The sequence below is a fragment of the Chenopodium album genome, chromosome 5 (assembly GCF_948465745.1).
Source record: "Chenopodium album chromosome 5, dcCheAlbu1.1, whole genome shotgun sequence".
Taxonomy (NCBI): domain Eukaryota; kingdom Viridiplantae; phylum Streptophyta; class Magnoliopsida; order Caryophyllales; family Amaranthaceae; genus Chenopodium; species Chenopodium album.
In genome coordinates, this window is record NC_137838.1 from 72,532,919 (window position 1) to 72,556,424 (window position 23,506).

Here is a 23,506-nt window from a genome sequence, read left to right on the forward strand (position 1 = left end):
TTCTTTTCCCCATTTTTCTTGTAAGGGAGGAGGGGGGAGATTGTGCTGAAAGTGATACATGCAAATTCGAAAAAAAAATCTCCAATTTTCGGTGTAAATACATGTAATTTTCTCAAAAATCACAAATCTTAAATTCATAATCCTTATTTTTACAGGTTAAATGATACTCGTATTTATTGTCACATACTTGTGTAGATGTTCTAGTTATATAGAAATGTCAATTATATCATATTTAATTAGATTTGATGAAGCAATCTAACAGAAAATCTTCAGCAACACAAGACCTGGCATTGTGCAGTTGGAATTATGAAATTGACAAAGATATGTTGAAATTTCAATATAAACGTGTTGGCTCGGCATTGGCGATATATTAATCATATCATTACATTACTTTGTTTATTATATTGTTGAGCTTAATAATGGTGCACATGTAAATTGTAGCACATTAGAGTAGAATAAATATGGGAGTAATCTGTTATATATGATGATCTATTCAAGTTTGGAGGGTTACTCTTTTTGACTATTGGTTTAGTGATAGGACTCCCTCCACTTGAGCTTTTGTAACTTGTAAGTCATCCCAACTTTTCTCTTTTGTGAGTTGGCTTTGAGGTTGGCTTCTTAATTATGTAGCTGTATATTTATAGGCATTAATCATCCAATGATCCAACTGTACAATGAAGTTGATTTTTTTAAAAAAAAATTAATTCTTTCTATTTTGGTATGAAGCTTATGCACTTCGACTAATGTGGATTTGAGGTGTGTTGATTCTTAAGTAGAGAAACAGTCTCATTTCCGATGTGATTGTATTCTAAAGGCTAGAATCCTATGTCTTAAGATAAAAGTAGTACATAACAAAATAATTAAAACTTGTGGCGATCTTTGGTATCATTTATTCATGAAACTTTTATGACCCTAAGAAAAGAATTTAACTTTTGGTGATTCAATTTGATACAGTAGCAACTTTTGTGTACAAGTTAATTAACTGTGAGAGTCAAGCATGCTTGAATGCAATTCTAGCAATTTCAAGGACCTTTAAATTATAAGTAAACCTTTTACTACATTGAGTAGGGATGCATCTTCATGATTTTTGTCAAAAGAGTATAGTAAAAAGAATATGAAGCACTGCTTTACACAATTACACCTAGTTTGTTGTGTACTTGTGTCACTGTGTGAACTCCTGTCTCCATCTCACTAAAATCTTGTGTCTTAAGGGCATTGGCGGATCTTGGCCAAAAATATTAGAGGGGTCGAAATTTGAATCTCTTTTACCTCTTGCTTAAAACTAATCATCATGTCCTAATATTTTTAAAGTGAAATTAGTTCTTTAAATTCATAAACTAATTAATATACCGGGGCCAGACCCCAAATGGCCCCGGTGGAAGGTCATCCTCTGCTTAAGGGAATTTAAATCTATCTTTCTACTAGAGTTGCTTTCAAATCCGATTTCGGTTTCTAGAGAACGAATAAAATAGCTAAACTCGCAGATGTGTAGATATGAAATGTGTAGATATCTCAAAGATTATGACGACACTTCAATAACTAAACTCGCAGATGTAAAATTTTAATACTACGTAATTCTTGAGAAGAGCTCGCCTTGATTTAATTCTTGTCATCACATTAGATGCTTGCTTCTTACCTAAAAAAGGAAAAGAAAAGGACAAGTTTCTAGTTGGTTGGCATTATAAGATTAATAATTATGATCATAATATTGGACAAGACTCATAACAAGTGACCACAACCTAGAAAACGTATGAGGAAGGGTTGCATGTAAGCGGGGACTAGACATTCATTCGAAGGGCATGCAATAAGGTTGGAAAGAGCACCTTGCTCAATAATTATCCACCGAAAAGAATATAGTAATGACCAAAAATATAGTTGAGTCTTAATTGGCCACACTAGAACTGACAAATGGGTCGTTCAGCTCGGGTATGGGTCGGATCAATTTTTGGTCAGGTTAGATAAATTTTGGGTTGGATATTGGTCGGGTCGGGTCATTTCAAGTTTCGGGTATGACGGGTCGGCTTTTGAGTCGAGTTAGACCTTTTTCGGTCATATTCGGGTCGGGTCAAAATCAGGTCATCAGGTCATGTTCAGGTTGTTCCATTTGTGGATCAAGCTCATATCAATAATTTTATATTTTGTTATTGTTATAATAAGAACTATCAAATCGGTCTATGAGCTTAACTATAGTTGAAGATGACCAATTTGAGTTATTTTTGGTACCAGACATTTTTTGTTCAATTATATACTGTAGTAATTTTAGATCGACATATTTTGGATATCGGGTCTGTTTGGGTCGGTTTTGGGTATTGGATTTGTTCGGGTCAAACACTTCAGGTCAATTTTGGGTCGGGTCAGTTTAGGTCGGGTCAGATCGGGTCAACTTCATTTTCGAGTAGGGTACAGGTCGGGTTGGTGATTTTGGGTCAAATTCGGGTCATTCGAATCGGGTAATCGAGTCTAGGTCTGGATTGCTAGGTGAGGCCCACACAGATATCCTAACGAGGAAGAACTTGACACACTTGATAATTTCATCTAGCTTAGTTGCTAATTTTATGGGTGGTTCATATGAGGTTGAATCTAGTCAATACCAATGTCATTGATGACTCGCTAAATAAAATGTATGGTGTTGTCTTTGTTCCTAAAAAGAGCCAAAAAAAAAGATCTTATTAGAATTACAAAGTGACATACTTTATAAGTTTATAGAGTAGAACATAAGTGTTGGTCATGTAACTGAACTGCTATTTGACAACAAAAATATACTCACAACATTGTAGATGTCTCATGTTATAAGATGCAATAGAGACGGTATTATATCATTTTATTTCATAGGACGTGCTCATTAAGGTTCTATAGGAGAAATGAAAAGGGCGAAGTGGAAAAAAAATAATATTGCTATAGAAAAATAAAAAATTCTCACACCAATTTGTGTAATTTATTACAAGAATTTATTTTAGTAATAATTTACACAAATTGGTGTGAGATTTTGTTAATTTTTTTTAGCAATAGTATGTTTGGTCAAAGTCACACTTTTATTTATTTATTTTTATTTTAATATTACACCACTTGTCTTTTAATATAGTTTCACAAATATTACACCATATCCATTTTAGGAAAAGAAATATATATGTTCGCACAAAAAGTACCTAATATACCCTAATTTTTCAACTCTTACATTTTGTTTTGTGTATACAATCACATGGGCAACATTGTATATTTACCTTTTCCTCTCATCCTTTTTTCCACTTTCAAAAAATTTGTGTATGATGCAATAATAAAAGAACCGAAGAATTACTTTGTTTGGTAAAAGAGGGGGGGGGGGGGGGGAGGTAAATTATCTAATTATTAGGGCATGTTCTTTTCAGATTATTTTCAGTTCTTAATTTTCTTCTCTTATAAAATATTCAGTTCAGTTTAATTCAATCAATCAAAACAAGCCCTAAGTATTCGATCTTTATGACTGTATGGCCTTATTGCTTAACACGATCACCTAAACCTATGTATATTCATTTTGGACCCACAACTTTTAGCTCAAAATTTCAGACTTGAAAATAAAAATATGAGAACCAAAGATGAAATGATGAGATCCTAAAGCCTATAGGGCTACATTTGATTAGTTGGGCTCCAAACCCAAATTTTCAAGACACAAAGCCTAGCATCTAAGACCCAAAGCTTACAAAAATGAACAATTCCCCAAATATTAAGAGATTGTTCCGTTTTATTGAAAATAAGTAAACTAAATTGAACTAATTGGGGCTGAGTTGAACGGAACGAAAATGAGATGAATTGAATTGAATAGAGCTGAAGTGAATTGGTTATGAGAGAAGAAAATTAGAAACAGAACTAAACTGAATTGATTGGAGCTGAACTGAATTGAAATTAAGCGGAATAGAACAGACCCTAAGAATATACTTAAGCTTTCTTTTTTTATTTAAAAAAAAAGGAATATACTTAAGCTACTAGGTTAAAATTCCGTGCAATGCATGGTTGTTAAACATTTTTGACAATAATATTATAAAATATAGAGTATAAAAAGATAGGCAAAATATTTTATTTAGGTATATATAGAATATGATTAGCAAACTCATATAGTACAAATATTTTACTTAAAGATTTTGCAAAAGAAAAAAAAAATACAGCGAAAACGACGGGAAAATATTTCACAAGGTAATGACAAGTCTCATTGGTTATTTCGCTTTTAGTATAAGTTAATAGATTTTGGGTTTTTCTATATAGTAACCCTGTTAATTTCACTATTCTACGTTGTGCCCCAACAGACGTTGTGCCCCAACATATATCACTGTCCACACTATAACCCTAATATACATTTTGTTTCCATATGGTAACCTTGTCGTCATCTCGCCATTGAAAATTCCATTAGTGGGGCCCACTCTCAATTTATTAATATATTTTTTCTTACGATTTGCGTGTTGGAAAATGTTCCGTTAAGGGTCCAAATTGAGCTCAGATTTGGCAGAAAAATAACTTAAATACCTCGGTTTTCTTATTAAGTAATGTCTCGATTTACGTGTTCACGTTTTAATACTTATAACAAGGCATTTATGTTATTTTTTTGTGAAATATGAGTTCAATTTGGATCCTTAGTACCTAAATAGCCCCCAAAACCTTTAACGGGACATTTTCCAACGCGCAAATCGATAAAAAATGTTAATAAATTGAGAGTGGGCCTCACTAATGGAATTTTTTACGGCGGGATAACAACAAGGTTATCATTTGGAAACAAAAATGTATATTGGGGTTACTGTGTAGAAAGTGATATGTTGGGGCACAACGTAAAAAAGCGAAATAAATAGGGTTACTATATAGAAAAACTCATACATTTTTTAGCTAAACATTGAATGCTTCACTACAACTAAAATCAGCTTGCATCGAACACAAGAGAATAATCGGCTCTTCGAGTCGAGAAATTTTGAATTCCGATCTCGTTCTGGTCCAATCCAAAACCCATTAAAAATTGATGTCAAACTGGGCTGATTTTTATTTAAATTAATGAATAAAAACCTCTATATTGATTCTCACATCAACATGCTAAAACCTTACAAAGTACCCCGTATTATATTACTCCGTATGAGTTATTTTATGTTGAACGTTTAAAAGCATTAAACAATCATACATTTTTTATTTTACCTTATTTTTCTTTTGACATTGTAAAAATATTTTAACCATGGAAATCTAAATTCGATATGGTTCGATTTAGGTCTAATTGAAGAAGATCGGTCTTGTCTTTGGGTCATAAATTTAGATTTTAGGCTTAAATTCCGGTTCAGATCCGGTCTTCAAATCTTGAATCTTGCATTTTTGGTGGTTTTCAATCGGGTTCATTTGGTCAGGTCTAGTCTTGGACCGATTATTAAAAATATTTATCAAATAACCAAGCTTATAAAATCTGAACTTAATTTGTTTTTGTTGAAATAAAATTGTATTGATAGAATGATTTGAACTTAATTTGAAATACAAGGCCTTGATGGCTTTGGGCTATCAACAATCTAGTGGGCTATCATGCATACATAAGTTGGTATTACTAGTGGATTTCATAGTATTCTTTAGTATTGGGGGGGGGGGGGGGGTGGGGAATTAAAGGAACAAGTTGGAACTTTGACATACCCACAATTTCGTTCCAATTAAATCTATATTGGTCCAAGCAATTAAATCTATATCGAGTAATCTAATTTACTCCCTTCTCTATCATTTTATGTAAGGTGATAGCTGTTCATTCTTGGTTAACACTCATAAACAATATACTTCCTATATAATAAAGCTTGCTGTCAAAATAATAGATGATGTCATATTTCTCTACAACAAGGAAGATGATATTCAAGAAGTAGCAACTATATTTGGAATAGAGGGTATACTTATAACATTAGTAACTAACACAAACACGGTCAATACAATAATCAATCACAAAAGTATAGTATAGTACAATTATATACGTAGATAAATGTATATTGAGCAATCCAACTTTATGAATTGTACACATGTTGACTTATCATTGGATCGAGCCTACGACTATAACCCCACGTGTACTGTCTTAAGTCTAAACCAACCATTCAAAATCTACAGGTTAAATCAACCATTCAAAATTTACTTAAATCATCACTAAATCGTTTGTTAGGAAATTAGGGTGTAATTGTGTTTGATTAATGCGGAACAAGTCAATAAAATTAAGAACAAGAAAAACAATAAAGAAGATAAACAAAGAACACAAGGATTTACGTGGTTCGGTCAAAATAGACCTACATTCACGGGTGGGGAATTCGAGAGCTTCTTCACTATAATGGAGAAAGAAACAAGAGAATAATACAAGTAGTCTTAAATCTAATGGCTCAAAAAAGGTATGATCTAAATGATCAACTAAATGGTCCTATGACCTATCGTTGGAAAGCTCTTGAACCAAGCTATCACCTAAACAATATCACTAAATCGTTTCTTCACTCTCGCATAGAGCTATAGCTCGCAGCCTCGTTGCAAATTTCCAGCTTCGTCCGGTTTTCGTAAAACGGTCATAACTTTCTCGTTTCTTATAAGAATTGGGCATATGACCTATCGTTGTAAAGCTCTTGAACCAAGCTATCACCTCCAACTTGAATCACCTCAAAATCAGTTGTAGTTTGAGAGATATCTGCGTTCAAAGTCAACCCTACTAGATTTCGAGTCACAATTTAACATCGTTAATCCTACAAGTAATGTTGTACTAGTTGAGTAGGAAACTAGGAAATACTATGTCATTTGTTTTACCGAGTTGACAACTAATTCATAAATAATCATGATGATTAGACTAATTATCTTTTTTAAATTGCTATACTTGTGATTATGATTGTGTCTCACATTAATCCCGACATTAGTCATGTCTTTATTTGCTTTAGCTTTTTGATTAAGAATGATTACGTAAGAGTTTGAATTTGGTGGTGTTTGATTGTTATTCAGGTCACTGCTTAGTTGGCATGATTAAGATCTTGTTTAAGCTAAAAGTTATATAATGACTGTTAATGTTGCATGATGCATGTACGAGTCTAATGTGCAAGTGGTGACTAGCTTGAGCTTATAATATTATTTCTTCGGTTTTATATTATTTGTAACATACGACTCTATTTAAGAAAAGAGATTTGAAATGCTCATGTAAACAAGCAAATGAATCAAAACAATTAAAACAGTACACAAGCACAATAAATACAAGTTTGTCATTTTCTCTTTATTTCCAAAGCTTAAAAGGACAACAGAGTAATTTTAATGATAAAAATCATAAAATAATACGAGTATTATATATTGCATTTAGGGTTATAATAAATATTTCATATTTTGAATATGGTAAAAGTTAACAAGCGTCCCAGGAGAGTTGAATAAGCTACTTTAATGTATAAATACTAACATTAAATACACTAATTAACGCGTGATTTTGATATGCATTATTCCTAAATTAATACTCGTACTACTTTAGTAATATTTTAAATGTTTATCTAATACTTTAGGGACGTTCGTTAGCAAGATCTTTTTTAATAATTAGATAGAATCCGTATTAATTCAAGTATATATGACAAAATCACATAGTTAGTGTAATTAAAGTTACGGAGTATATTTTTACGAGTATTTGTTATTTCTAATTTTTAAAACAAATTGGACATATGTATATCATTTTCCAAAATCATATTCTCCCTGTGTTTACTGTGTTCACCTCTCCAAATAGACCAGAGACATTCATTTAGCCCTCGAAACTCAAAGACACAAGTGTTTGAGGAAAGTTCAAATTTCAAGGAACATTTAAGTACTTCATATATAGATAATGCCGCTTAAAAAATCTATCAATTCCAAACAACATCATCCTCATTTTAAAATATTTAATTTTGTGCAATTCAATTGGATACTATGGAGTACGAGTATAATTTATTGATCCAAAATAATTATTGAAACAAAAATTGCTTCACAAAATAGGTATCAAATTCGAGTTTGAATGCTTTCTTGTTCTTGACTAAAATATTGTGCACTAGCTAGAAATCTAGAATGGGAAAGGTGTTCGGTGCTAATTCAATTATGTCCCACAATTTGACTACTTATGAATTTTAGTGACATTAGTCCTTTCAATTCAACTAAAGTGCTACCTAGGTGTACAAATATCGGCCATTATTATGTTCATAGCTTTAATCAATTTATTACAATATTTTGATCACTAATGGAAAATACCAAGATTTTTTTTTTTATTTATTTTTTTTTATTTTATTTATTTTTTTTTTTTTTTACAAAAGAACTATCAAAGAAAAAACAAACTGCAACAGAAAAAGAAAAAAACTAGAAATGAAAAAACAACAACTGCCGTCGTCGAGCACAACCAGCTAACCAATGAGCCGGAGAAACCCAAGACCGAGGAACCTTACGAATTTGGCACACCAAAAAAGACTCAACAATGGCCCGCAGTTCCAGAATGAGCCACCAAACTGAAATGTCCATTTGACCTGAATTTAGAAGCAAAGAAAGGAGGGTCGCACAATTTATATACTCTCTTCGCTCCTAAATATTCCTCCTATACAGAATTTTAGTACTCCACACCATTTACACATTAAAAAAATCTTCTAATTTTTTTATTATTTTTTTATTTCCAAAATACTATGTACAAGAATAAATATATATAGTAAGTTGAATGAGATTAGCTTATTTTATTCATCTCAATGAGTGTTTTTAAAATATTTTACTTTTATAATTTCTTATGAGGCTAAAACAAGATACAGTATTAATGATTTATGTGTGCATTAGCAACCGTGTCAAAGAAAATGAGAAGAATTTACACGAAGACGATAGTTAAATGAAAATTCAACATTAAACATGTTAAATAGTACAAACTATTTTGTGTCTATAATAGTACTCCTTATAACTAATGAAAATAATGTGAGCACCTTAAAGGCCAGGGATTAAACACGTATATTTCTAAATTCTAATCATTTTAAGTTTTCGTTGTAAATTGAGATCTAATCATAGTTTTTTTGACACAAGATCCAATCATTGTTGATTTGTTGTTTCATTTCCTTATCATTGTTATCAATTTATTCAAGTTTTATTATCTTCTATCTTGTCTTGTGAAAGACACGACTATATTCAACAAATATCTTCCTCTCTATCACTCCCTTTCTGAAATTTTTTAAGAATAAATATTGGCTAGCCGCTTCTTCAGCTATCCTTAGTTTCCTTTCTTATGCAAATAAGGTAATAAGTAAAGCTTAAAAAACAAAGAGGCCGGCCTAAGAAATAGTAATAATAGTGGTGTACATGTATCATTAGAACAATATTATTGGTATGTAAGTGTTTCTGGAAACAGAAATGTTTCTGGGAGTCTTAGGGTAGTAAGGGTAATCAAGATGTCCTAAGTCTATGTCCAATGAATGTTCGAATGCCTTGCTGTCCGAGAGCTAGGCCTGCAAAAGAGAAAGAAGGTTAACTCCCCCGGGGGTGTGACCCGGGAAAGCCCCTCCGATGCTTAAGTCAGCGAATGTACTTTCTAGTGAGAGAAAGTAGAGAGAGAAAGAGTACTTTAGAGAGAGAAAGTAAAGAGAGAAGATTAGAGAATTAGGAAAAAGTTACTATCATCAATGATTGGAGAGCTATTTATAGATGTACTTTCAGGTGGCAGGAGTTGTACTTAATTGGACAGATTAGGGGTAAATCCGTACTTTGCTCTAACTAATGATGGGCTGGATCATGGAGGGGTATTTTTGTAATTCCAGGTCACTGGGCTTAGGACAATGGACTGGGCCCAAACATTTAGCCCCACGCGTGATGTGGGAACGAGATCGCATGAAGTTCGGATGTCACGCGGAATAGAGATGAGAGAAGTTGTCACATATGCTGGAGTAAATCCCGAGGCCTACTCGAGGGCTAAAACGAGCCCCAAGGGCATATGAGGGCTAAAAATGAGCCCCAAGCGACTTGCAAGGGTGGAAACCAGCCCCAAGCAATGCATTAAAGGTACTTTAAGTCAGATGATTGAGCAGTTTTGAGAGTTAAGCCTGATGACGGCTTAGGGGTAACAGATGAAATTTCCATTTTTAGAATATTTTCTTCAAGCCGAGCCCCATGTACTTTGCTGAGTTTGGGATTTTTAGGGATAATTTGATGATGATTCCTTGCTAATTAAGCTGGTAATTAAGCTTAATCCTTCAATGGCGACTTTCTGGGCTCAAGCATCACTTAGGCCCATTTGAACCAGGGTTTTGAGGAGTTACCATCTCCTTAGCTTGAACATATGAACTCCCACTGTACTTGCATTTGCTTCTCACTTTTCCCATTTGCCTTAGAGAAATTCTCAAAAAATCCTCTCCAATTTTCTCCCAAGTTCTTGAGAGTTTAAGCATTCAAGTCACATCACCCAAGTTCATCCAAGTTCATCAAGATCTTCAAGAGGTAAGTGAAAATTTTCACTTTTTGATTTATTTCCATAGATCCGAAAGCATGTCTAGGTGTTTTTGTACTTGAATTTCGAATTTGTTGCTTTGAATTTCGGCTAGGCCTAGGAGGGAATTTTGGGTGAGGGAGTGATGTGATTGAATCTTGAATTTTCGGATTTTGTTTGCCAAATTTTCCGAATTTATGAAATTTGCGAATTTGATCTTAGGGGTAGGCATAATTGAGCATCTATAATTGATTTGACCTGTATAGTCGGAAATGAGGGTTTGAATGTGAATTTATGTGTTTGAATTTCGAATTTCTTGACTGGCTTAGCATAGGATTTTTTTTTTTATATTCGTCTATGTTGGCTGAGGGAGTATTATGCTCAAGCCGAGAGGGGTGCTACACGGCCAAGGGGGGTCATTGGTTAGCAGCGCATAAGTTGAGGGGAGATATGCGTGTAAGGGAGAGTGATAGATGGAGCCTTGGTCTGGCTGAGGGGGTGTCAGGCCGAGGGGTATGCGGAGAGAGGGAGCCGAAAGGAGTGAAAAAAGCTGAGGGGTGTGAGGGGCTACCCCGAGGTGAGGTAAGAGTGGGATATGAAAGGCTAGGAGAGACGGGGGAGCTGGGAGCGCCTGGCTGAGAACTTTAGGCGGATAGATCTGAGGGAGCCCGGGTCTGCCATGCACCTGCCGAGGGAGTGGTTGTGCGACTGAGGGGGGTTGCGTGTGAGGCCGAGAGCTAGCTTAGCCGAGCGAGACCTTGCTGTTGGCCGAGGGAGTAGCTAGGCAGGCCGAGAGGGTATGCTGACATGCCCAGGGGGTAGCAAGGCAGGCCGAGGGGGTAGCCAAGCAGGCCGAGGGGGTATGCTGGCAGGCCGAGGGGGTAGCCAGGCAGGCCGAGAGGGTATGCTGACATGCCCAGGGGGTAGCCAGGCAGGCCGAGGGGGTAGCCAAGCAAGCCGAGGGGGTATGCTGGCATACCGAGGGGGTAGCCAGGCAAGCCGAGGGCCTTGATGTTCGGTGGGGCATGCCGAGAGCCTAATGTAGACTAGCTGGGGGCTCGACTTGCCCATGATTCTTGAATTGTTCATTTCATTTGAGTGAGTTGTAAAATGATGAGAGCTCAACTTGTATAAGGGTTTGCCTCTAATATTTTCCTCGACTTCATGCTTATGCCAAGCTGAGAGATTCGGAACTTCTTTAGTAGCATCTTGATATGTGCTGCGGGGACGCCTAGTGTTCACCATGACTTTTTGTTAGCAATCCCCACAGACGGCGCCACCTGTTTCTGGAAACATAATGCTCCTGGGAGTCTTAGGGTAGTAAGGGTAATCAAGATGTCCTAAGTCTATGTCCAATGAATGTCCGAATGCCTTGCTGTCCGAGAGCTAGACCTGCAAAAGAGAAAGAAGGTTAACTGCCCCGGGGGTGTGACCCGGGAAAGCCCCTCCGATGCTTAAGTCAGCAAATGTACTTCCTAGTGAGAGAATAAAGTAGAGAGAGAAAGAGTACTTTAGAGAGAGAAAGTAGAGAAAGAAGATTAGAGAATTAGGAAAAAGTTACCATCATCAATGATTGGAAAGCTATTTATAGATGTACTTTCAGGTGGCAGGAGTTGTACTTAATTGGACAGATTAGGGGTAAATCCGTACTTTGCTCTGACTAATGATGGGCTGGATCATGGGGGGGGGTATTTTCGTATTTCCAGGTCACTGGGCTTAGGACAATGGACTGGGCCCAAACAGTAAGAAATTATCTATAGAACACAAGTCCTCTAATAAAAACAAATAAGCTTATTGTTCTACTTCATTATAATTTGAGTTGTACCCAGTTAATTCTCCAGATAAACAAATTTTTTGTATCTGGGGGTATAATTTTCTTTTCAAGTACCAGTGGAGGGATACATGCGTCTTTTCATGTACTAGTTGAGGGATACATGTGTAATTTTCTTATTAAACAGTAAAAGCAAGTTGCAAATAGTAATTAAACAGTTCACCAGAAGTACTGAATAAATAACCACGCCTTTTCAATATATTTATAGAAATGTCACCAAATTAACAAAAATTCGTTTTTCTGCCAGATAAACTTGTATTTGCCCTTATATTTTCTTCATTTAAATTTAAGCATTGTAGGCTTGCAAAAATTCTACTTTTCACATTTAGAATATACAATTTCAATAATCAATATCCCTGATTATTACGTAATATGTAATTTAAAAAATATACATAAAATATTACGAGTAATATTTTAAATATCCATCATTATCAATATGAATCTAACATGACTAACAAGATCACACACCGACAATATAAATTTTCGTACACATATAAACCATTAAAGATTATTAACATGGAATTTGTAAATAGTTCAAAATAAAAATGTTGCTACGGAGTATCAAATATAAGCGGATGAAGTGGTTTTTTTAAAGAACAATACTACCAAGTACTCCTAGTATGATTGATTACATATGGAGAGGATAAAAGTATTCTTAACTTGCAAAGTTGCAGATCTCCTAAATCCTGATATATTCATATCTTATTTTTAAATTGATTGTATATTTGTATTTACCATGTTACGCTGCTGATGACCGATGTTATCCAAATCCTATTAAAACCAAATTCCAAGGAAGCGCTACGACCATATTCCTTATTCACTTCATCTATTCAAGTTCCAATTAGGTTGCCTCTTGCAACTTGTAAAAGTAGTGTAATCCAGTTTTTATTGTTCGTATTCCATTATATACTTAGGTGCATCAGGTTATATGCATGGTACACACTCCTCGTTCATTTATTATTATTGTAATCTCCTTACTTCATTTATTATTATTGTAATATCTTTACTTCATTTATTATATATACTAAAGTAATCACTAGAGTTACCGTAAAAGTACACGTGTTGTATACACAACAAAAAAAAAATTCACAATACGACGACAATGATGTCAAAATAGAGAGTTGGCTGGGTGGTTTCGGGGGGGGGGGGGGGGCTAGTTGGGTGATTTCGGAGGTTGGGGATGGGTGGTAGAGGTCGGCTGGTCGTTTTTGGTGGTTGGGGGGGGGGGGGGGGTTTGCCGGCCGACCTCCATCGAGGATAGGGGGTGGGGTTCGAATTCCGACGAGGATAGGGGGTGGGGTTCGAATTCCGACGAGGTTAGAGGGTGGGGAGAAGGAGGCTAGGAGTATTTTTTTTAAAAAAATTAGATCAATCACATGTTGACACGTGTCATGGTCACCTGTTATAATGCCATTGACTTATCGTTGATCGGTTGGGACCAATAGAGGCAAACTGACCCATAGTATAGATTATTAGAAAATAAATTTTAGTTGAGATTATTAGATGTAAATCGCCCATAATTATGATTATTAAAGTATATTTTTCCATTTACTACTGATTTTTTTTTTCTTTTATTAGGACTATCCACAATTCCATGCAAATGAAACAATATCCATAGTTATTATTATTATTTTTTTAATATATAAATACATCAAAATAGAGTAATATTAGTATATACGTTTGAGTTATAATCCATAAAAAGATGTTCGTAGCACACTATGAATCTAGAGATAACTTTCGCCAAATACACAATATAAGCAACTACAATGGTTGGCTAATTCATATAATAGCTTGTTATGCCAAATCATCTTTTTAAGCTACAACAATTCTAGCTATTTATTGCTCAGTGGTTAAGCTAGTTATTAATTAATTTATTTTTAAATTTAAAATATTTTTTATTTAATAAATATCTACCAAGCTAATTAGCTCTACAAAGCTAATTTGCTTGCCAAAGCTAATTAGCAAGATGTGCAACAATGGTATAGCTATTAGTTTAAGAGTTTTAATATTTGCAAGCTAGTCCCTTTTTTCAACCATTGGAGTTGCTCAAGAGCAACTTCAATGGTAACTCCAATGGTAAGCTAATTGTTAAAATAGCTTGTCATGCCACATATGATTTCAAGCTAACTTTCTTTTTATAGCTATTCTGTGCCTCAATGATTAGCTACTAGCTTGCTAATTAAATAAACTTGACTTTCTCAATTAGCCCTAAAAATGTAATTATTTTAATATATTAATCTCCAATAATTTTGGCCAAGCTAATTGTATTTTTTAGCTCCAATGGACAAGCTAGTAGCTAGAAACTTTTGAAAATTACAAGCAAGTCCCTAACCGGCTAAACCTAATTCGAACCCCACTTTGAAGTAACCTCCATAGATAAACTATTAAAGCATCAAAACAAACAAATAAGCTACATACATCAAATTATTTTGGATAGGGTTTGTGGGATGAAAGCATAAAGAACCGATACATTCATACATAAGATGACAAGGTTTGACCCCAATAATTTGATTAAATGATTGGAAAATCTGAGATCCAAATTTCAAGCAATCTTTGAATAAATAATTTTTTTAAAAAAATTATAATTCATGCAAATAGACCAAATTGCCATAAATATATATTTTATTTTAAAAAACACTAAAATATCTTTCATTCCCTCCTAACATCGGTGATTTTTTAGTTTTTTTTAATAGAAAAAAAAACCCGGGAAAGCAAAAGTTACCAAACAAAATCGTAACCGTACACGTGGCACAATCGGAAGAATAGCAGCTTGAAAACTCGGGCTATATAAATCGGAAAAACTCAAAGGTGGGTTTAATGATCAAGTCATACATTATACCTGAGTAAATTTCTCTTCACAAGATTTGCATTCTCTCTCTTGTTGAATGCATTTCTTTTATTGAGCTCTTCTTTTTTTCTTTCATTTCCTATATTTTCCCTCTTCTCTTTGTTTTTTTTTTTTTTAAATTTTTTTTCTTTATTAATATATTTGGACTACAATTTATTGAGGTGTAATCGTGCAAGTCTTATTACAGAGTTCATTTCACTCGTTAAATTGAAATGTAAGTTTGTCTTTCTTTTTCTTTATTTCGGGTTAATTTTTTTTTTTTTTTTTACTCATATTTATTTAACACGTGTATTATATACAACACGTTTAGTTCATCTCCAATTACATAAAAACTAATTTTGGAAATTGTTGATTGCTTATGTGATTTGGGTGACTAACTGACTAACCGTCTAACACAATTACACAATATATCGTTGTTGTAAGACTTGTAACAAGTTTGGATATATTACATACAACTTAATCACCTTGAATCACATGAAAGCCAATTTAATATTGATACTCCGTAAATTATTATTTATGGAGTAGTTCGTATGTGATTTGGGATGATTAGTGTTCATTTCAGATGTATGTATAAAACTAACTTAATCACCTCAAATCTCATAAAAGCTGATTTTAAAAATGCTTGTTTATTCTGTGATTTGGGCGATTTCCACAATAACACCTGATGTATATATTATATATTGCTTAAATCATGAAAGATTTACCTGTTTATTAATAAGTTTTAAATTGAATTTTACACGTTTTGATTTCGTTTTTTTTTTTTTTTTTTTTTTGACAAAATTTTCTGCTGGGTATTTCATTTTTAGCGTTATTTTGTTTGTGAACTTCTTTTGTACTGAAATATTGATGTTTTATGTGTAAAAAAAATAAAAAAATATTGATGTTTTAATTAGTAAATTTGAAATTGAGAAAAAAGTGATTTTGATGACTGATTATTATGAGATTTTTTTTTTGGTTTAGTACTATGAGATTAAATCTGGATGCGTTGTGCTAGATCTACTTTTAATTAATAATTAATTTTAAATTTTTTTTTTGAATTTTCTTAGGAATTTTTTTTAATCTTTATTTCAATAGTTATTTTTCTGTTTTTAGTATCCTATAGAAGTATTGATCATCTTTTCTTGTGAATTATTGGATAAAAAAGTTCCATTTTTTCCACAAAAATCTGTCCTTTTGCAACTTTTATGAACCCAGCTTTTTCGTAATTTCGCTTTCAAATTTTGGTCGGCTATCGCGATCATTCCTGGGATTATCTGTCCATTCTCCAGAAAATCTCTTCAATAAACCAAGTTTTTTTGGGTTTACTATTTTCCGATTTTTAATTATGGCATCAATTGGAGTTGCATGTGTCCGTGCACAATTTTAATCTGACCACATAAATGAAAACGAACACTATATTATTAAACGGAGAGAGTATAATTAAAGAATTATAGACTTTATTTTTCCTAACTTAAAATTCTTAATGATATTTCAATAGTGTAAATTCCAATTGTTGCAAAAATGAACTAAATAAGTGCTTCTCCATGACTGCCTTGAATCCCCACGTGATGAAGCCTAATAAATTTTTGTACTTTGAAATATCATATTTGTCGAGTATGGCGGTGATACCTTTTCTAATTTTTAATTTGTGTAGTTAGGCCGTCAATACTGACAGCCGGTCATTGATGGCTGGTCACAGTTGATGACCAGATACATGTAAAAGTACATATATGACTACCCAATATTACAATTTCAATTGCTGATTTTGAATTTGATTGTTGAATGAATATTTGGGAGCAGCTAGCTAGGCCGAAATGACGATCACACCTAAGATTTCTGTCAACAATGGGAACCTTGTGGTTCATGGGAAGACCATATTGAAAGGAGTACCAGACAATATCATATTAACCCCAGGTTCAGGCAATGGCTTGGCTGCTGGTTCATTTATCGGTGCCTCGGCTTCTGATAGCAAATGCCTTCATGTGTTTCCCATGGGTGCTTTAGAGTAAGCATCTCCTTTTTCAACTTTTTCTTTGTGCAAAGTTAACATTGTTTTGTTTATAAGGAAGATACATGACCTAAGTATCCAACTCTAGCTAGTTTATCAATGTGGTATTTTCTTGTTTTGTACTTTGTTAGTCATATTGATGTTCCTATATTTGTATGGGTAAATAATGAGGTGAATTGAAAAAAACCTGATTCTAGCAGTCTTAGTTTATACTAATTGAGATTGGAAACTCGAACTTGTTCTTTGTTTAGTGTCGAAATTCCTTTTATCAAAGAGGTATGTCACTGAAAGGGTTGATTCTGGTTGTGGAGAGGAAGTGAGAAACGGTTTTTGTATGTTCATATGAGCTTAAAGAAGTATGCTCGTATAGTTTGGTGAATGGTGGGTGATAAACTTTACTTAGTGTTTCACACTTTCAGACACACATTGTTTTATTTTTCTTTTGTTCGTATGGAAAGGATGAGTAGTATGCTATGTTTGTAATAGATGATAACATTCTGTGTTGGGTGTGGCAGGGGTTTGCGATTCATGTGTTGTTTCCGGTTCAAGCTATGGTGGATGACTCAGAGGATGGGAAAGTGTGGAAAAGATGTTCCCCTTGAAACTCAATTCATGCTTGTAGAGAGCAAGGACTCCACTGCTGAAGATGAACCAGATGGCTCTCCGACAATATACACCGTCTTTCTTCCCCTTCTGGAGGGCCCATTCCGAGCTGTTCTTCAAGGGAATGAAAAGAATGAGATAGAGATTTGCGTTGAGAGCGGTGAGTGATCTTGGCCATGAAAGTGCATGCTCGTAACTTGTCTTTAATTTGTCCACTCATTAAACTCTGGTAGACTAGTTTCTACATCTCGAAAATAGTAGTGGACTAGTTACTACTGCAAACAGAACCAAGGTGGAAAAATAGTCCAATTTAAAATAAAACATAGATAACAGCTAAATAAATGGAGTATATACATGGAGCATCCTCTACTTTGCATCACCAGCCACACTGCGACAGTCTCCAATAGATTCTTCCACGATATATGGAGACTAGTGTTTGAGTTTCATAGTAATAGTGCAGCTGTCATTAATCAGCTTTCAACCAAGCTGATCAAGTGGACCGAACAAACTATCATTCAGATCATTCATATAGATGGAATTTATTGCATTTCGGAAGTAAATGGTGTCCGAAAGATCAGATACGACTTTGCTTTTTTTTACGGTTACAGGGGATACTGCTGTTCAGACCTGCCAAGGGCTTCACCTAGTTTACATGCATGCTGGGACCAATCCTTATGAAGTAGTCAATCAGGCTGTAAAGTAAGTGCCTTTCTTATTCTTTAAAAAGGCTTTTTTCTTTTGTAGATTCTTATTGAAATATTGAATTGTTTATAATGACATCCAAAGCCAATGGTGGTTTTGAAAATTATATTACCTATGGTTTTGTAAAACATGAGCTGTGATTAGAAATTAGGTTATGTGAAATTTGTTTTCCCTAGTTGTCTTTCTGCTGTTAGATACTACTCCTAATAAATGCTTCTGTTTCATGCAGGGCTGTAGAGAAACATATGCAAACTTTCCGTCACCGAGAGAAGAAAAGGGTAAGTAAACTCTTTTGGTAGTGTCATTTAAGTGGTTGCCCCCTGATTTCCAGAAATTGCTGAATTAAGTAAGACTAAATTTGTCATGGTTTCCTCCAGTTGCCTAGTTTTGTTGATTGGTTTGGCTGGTGTACATGGGATGCTTTCTACACTGATGTCACGGCTGAAGGTGTAGATGAAGGCCTTGAAAGGTACTGTGATGGTCTTATGTTAATCTCAAGTTTCATGATAGTACAGTATAATTGAATTCTTGCTGCTTGTTGCAGTTTGTCAAAGGGTGGAGCCCCACCACGGTTCTTGATCATTGATGATGGCTGGCAGCAGATAGGAAATGAGATTGTCAAGGATGAAAATTGTGTTGTGCAAGAAGGGGCACAGTAAGTACATGTTTTCATTGCTCTACAACATTTTCATGTAAAGCTTTCATGTATGGTTTGTTATTAAGTGTTCAGAGGCTCAAGTTCTGAAACTTGCATGATTAGCTTCTGATTTTCTTAGAAAGGCTAGAATAGGTTTCGCAAATCTCCACATGTCTAATTCATGCTGGAATACACTTTAACTTGTTGCTAAAAATCCTTTCCTAGAAAGGAAAAGAAAATGGAATCTAATGATGTCCAGTCCTCAAGAATGAAATAGTGTTCTTAACTTTAATTATCATGTAATTTATGTGCATGTGTCGTGTGATGATATTCTGTATTAATGGTAATTTTTGGTGCAATTTTTTCTTTTGTAGATTTGCTAACAGACTAACTGGAATTAAAGAGAATGCCAAGTTCCAAAACAAAAAGAATGGTGAAGACAATAATCAGGTTCCTGGTCTGAAGCATGTTGTAGATGAAGCTAAACAACGCCACAATGTGAAGTAAGTAGCCTAACTAGCTGATCAATGATTTTCTTACTACTTATGATCTGCCTTATATGCTATTTATTCTCTTCAAACATGTGACTTTTTTCAACTGACAAGGTTAGCTTGTTTTGATCCCAACCATGAACCATGTGGGAGTAAATTGGTGGATATAATGATTTATACCAGCAGACATCATTCTAGTCAAAATTTTAGAAACATCCATTTTTCAAAAGTTGCTTGTCGTTGATTTCGAGTTTATCCAAGTGGGCTAGCATACCATTAGAGCATTTTAAATTTTCCATCAAAAATGGTATTGCTGAACATGGCAAGCAATTGAGTTATGTCTTATAAAGTTTGTTTGAGTGATCCTACTTCTTACATGATTATGCGAGTGTTTCTAGAGTTTCATATCACCTGCTTCTTTATGATCTGGCGCCTAGTTAGCTGGGGTTTGATGGAAATTTACCTGTGTAGTTTGTTGGGGGGTGTAAAAGAGACTTGTGTGATTAGAATTACAGAATGAGGAAGTTATGGTATCCAAAAAAGAAAAAAAATATCATGCTCTGTAGAACTTTGTTTTTAGTAAAAATTGGTTTCAATATCCTTATTTTGTTTATTTGCATGTGTTCTAGGAGTGTGTATGTGTGGCATGCTCTGGCTGGATATTGGGGTGGAGTTAAACCTGCAGCTGCTGGTATGGAACACTACGATACTGCTTTGGCATACCCAGTTCAGTCTCCTGGTGTATTGGGTAACCAGCCAGATGTTGTCATGGATAGCCTTTCAGTTCATGGTCTTGGTTTGGTCCATCCAAAGAAAGTCTTCAATTTCTATAATGAGCTCCATGCATATCTTGCTTCATGTGGAGTAGATGGCGTCAAAGTTGATGTTCAAAATATTATTGAGACCCTTGGCGCTGGTCATGGTGGCAGAGTTTCACTCACCCGTGCCTACCACCAGGCACTTGAAGCCTCAATTGCAAGAAACTTTCCTGATAATGGATGCATTTCTTGCATGTGTCACAACACTGATGGCATATATAGTACCAAGCAGACTGCTGTTGTGAGGGCTTCTGATGATTTCTATCCTCGGGATCCTGCTTCCCATACCATACACATTTCCTCTGTGGCTTATAATTCACTTTTCCTTGGAGAGTTCATGCAACCTGATTGGGATATGTTTCATGTAAGTATTATACTTCATATTGTATTATGTATGCTACTTTTCCTTGATTATTTATAGATGTATTGGGTGGGAACTCCCACGCCATTTTTGCTGTCTCAAATGAGTTACTAATACTCAGAACCTTGCTTTGCAGAGCTTGCACCCAGCTGCAGATTATCATGCAGCAGCTCGTGCAGTTGGTGGATGTCCAATTTATGTGAGGTAAGGAGATGGTTTATACTTTGTTACCTTTTTATATTAAATTTTGGAGATGTTACTAATGCTTAATATGAGCAATAGCTGGTTCCTAAAGGCGCCTGTACGGTGCAACGTACAGTCGTTTTGTAGGAAAGAACATGATATATAAAAGTAATGAACATATAGTTATAGTGAAAAGAACATACTATTAAAATGTAATGAGCATATACCTAAAGTGTAAATAACATACTATTAAAATGTAATGAACATATACCTAGAGTGAAAAGAACATATTTGCACCAAAAAAATACATAAAAAGAACATATGTTTATGTTCATTGATCAGTCAGTATAATGTACTTTATTTGCAACATAAAGATCATTGCTTAATGTGAAATGTTTATTAAATTTTGTCTTCAAATTAGGGTGGTTATATATAGATAAAGTTTATTACATATTATTATCATGTTCTTTATTAATATTGCAGATGTTCTTTAGATATGAAAAAAATATATGAAATTGAATGTTCGTTACAAAACAACTATATGTTCTTTACAAAATAACTGTATGCTCTTTACAAAATAGTTACATGTTCTTTTTGCATTTTTTTGCTGTACCAAGCAAGGTACAGCCGCCTGCACCTTAAAATTTTCATAATATGAGAACTAAAAATTTCAATTCCACAGTGACAAGCCAGGACATCACAACTTTAAGCTTTTAAGGAAGCTGGTTCTCCCTGACGGATCAGTACTACGTGCTCGCTTGCCTGGAAGGCCTACTCGTGATTGCCTCTTTAATGACCCTGCCAGAGATGGAACTAGGTACAGTTCACTGCATTTTAATTTTTCTGATGTGATTATTTACTGTTATCAATTATCACCTGGTGAAACTTGTGACTGATAGTGTGCTGAACGTCGCAGTTTGCTCAAAATTTGGAATGTGAACAAATGTTCTGGTGTTGTTGGCGTGTTCAACTGCCAGGGTGCTGGTTGGTGCAAGATTGAGAAAAAGACCCGCATACACGATACAGCTCCTGGAACACTTACTAGTTTTGTCCATGCCATTGACGTGGATTCCATTGCTGAAGTAGCTGGGCCAGACTGGAATGGAGAAGTGATTGTGTATATGTATCAATCAGGTAACCATTAGGTCCATTACTATAATTTGTGAATTCCAGGAGATCGTTCCTTTTTTCCCTTTCTATTTTGTTTTAATTTTTTTCTAGAAATTGGAAATAGGGGGGTTGTGGATGGGGTAGTTCATAGCGAGGCATAAAGGCCAGTTGATGTAGCCATTTTGGAACGGAGTCTAGTTTATCTGACAGTTGAACTCTTAACAATTACATATTTGAATCGCAGGGGAGGTGGTTCGGCTACCTAAAGGAGCTTCATTGCCTGTGACTCTCAAGGTCTTGGAATATGAACTCTTTCATATCTGCCCTCTTAAGGTAAGTCCTTGCATTTTATTTTTTCAGAGTTTTACTACTTGTTATCAAGATATCCTTCCCATACATGTAGCTGGAATAACCAAGTAAATTAATACATGCTGAAGTAAAGACCTTTTGTGTGCAGGAAATCACAAGCCGCATTTCATTTACACCAATTGGATTACTAGACATGTACAATTGCGGTGGGGCAGTAGACCAATTTGATGTTCCACTATCATCTGACGAAAAATCCGAGCAATCTAATGGTGAAGTTCCTACGGAGCAGATAAACTCACTCAGCATCACACAATCTCCAACTGTGATCAAGCTCAAAGTACGAGGATGTGGCCGGTTTGGAGCTTACTCTTCCCAGAGCCCATCCAAATGTACCGTGGATGGTGTGGAGACAGACTTTCAGTATGATTCGGAAACTGGTCTGCTGACCATAACCCTGCCAGTCCCACAGGAGGAGATGTGCAGATGGTCTGTTGAAATCCAAGTATAATCAACGGGTTCAGAATATCCACATTCTTTCGGAATATTGCCACTTTGCAGCTGCATGTGGGTCGGCGGCACTGCAGCTGATCAATTCATGGTCCTTATGATCAATTGGGTTGGAACTATTTACTATTGCAACAAACTTACAGAGGGGTAGGTGGGCAGCAATGGTTATCAGGGTTTTTGTACTGTATTTTAGAGTTAGTAAGAGCAAGGGAATGGTGCGAGGAAAATAATAGAGTAGGGTGTTATTTTACTTGTGTGCAATAACAAAAATCCATTAGCTTTTATACTGAAGTTCTCGTCTGCTCAAATAATATTTACACTCTACTGTCATTAGACTCGTTACTTTTTTTTTTTTTTGAACGGTTAGACTCGTTACTTTTAAGTTTGTGTAAATCTGTTCAATTTTACTTGTCACATTACTAGTTTAAATTACTGAACTGTTATTCGTCGCTCCTATTTTACCGGGTAACGCTCCCATTTTGACTTGAATGGACAAATATGCCCTTTATGCAATTTGTGTTATAAAAAGGACTTTGTTCCCCATTTGGACACATTACATGAAACGGTCCCCTCGCATTACGACCTTGCTATCCCGAGTCCACTAAATCGATCCCCACGACCTTAAAACCAAATCGGTCCCCACGACCACCTTAATTTCTTTTATTTAAAAAAAAAATTAATCATAAAATTTTCCGACGGGTCTTGGGTCATGGACGGCGAGTGGAA

General features: G+C 35.0%; 1 protein-coding gene across 1 annotated transcript; it reads left to right on the forward strand.

Annotated features, from left to right (window-relative positions):
- The first annotated feature begins 15,062 nt into the window (after window positions 1-15,062).
- LOC145630995 (putative galactinol--sucrose galactosyltransferase 2) lies at window positions 15,063-23,064 on the forward strand. The gene is made up of 14 exons (XM_081683107.1): window positions 15,063-15,286; window positions 16,852-17,056; window positions 17,575-17,822; window positions 18,271-18,361; window positions 18,594-18,642; window positions 18,742-18,833; window positions 18,909-19,019; window positions 19,376-19,504; window positions 20,122-20,674; window positions 20,808-20,875; window positions 21,537-21,671; window positions 21,771-21,988; window positions 22,209-22,297; window positions 22,422-23,064. Exons 2-14 carry the CDS (start codon window positions 16,866-16,868, stop codon window positions 22,779-22,781), a joined length of 2,334 nt encoding a protein of 777 aa, XP_081539233.1. The 5' UTR covers window positions 15,063-15,286; window positions 16,852-16,865; the 3' UTR covers window positions 22,782-23,064.
- Window positions 23,065-23,506: the final 442 nt, after the last annotated feature.

Coding starts and splice junctions, on each gene's coding strand:
- LOC145630995 (XM_081683107.1), top strand. CDS start 16,866: ATGACGATCACACCTAAGATTTCTGTCAACAATGGGAACCTTGTGGTT. Junction 17,057..17,574: donor TTTCCCATGGGTGCTTTAGA/GTAAGCATCTCC, acceptor TGGGTGTGGCAG/GGGTTTGCGATTCATGTGTT. Junction 19,505..20,121: donor AAACAACGCCACAATGTGAA/GTAAGTAGCCTA, acceptor CATGTGTTCTAG/GAGTGTGTATGTGTGGCATG.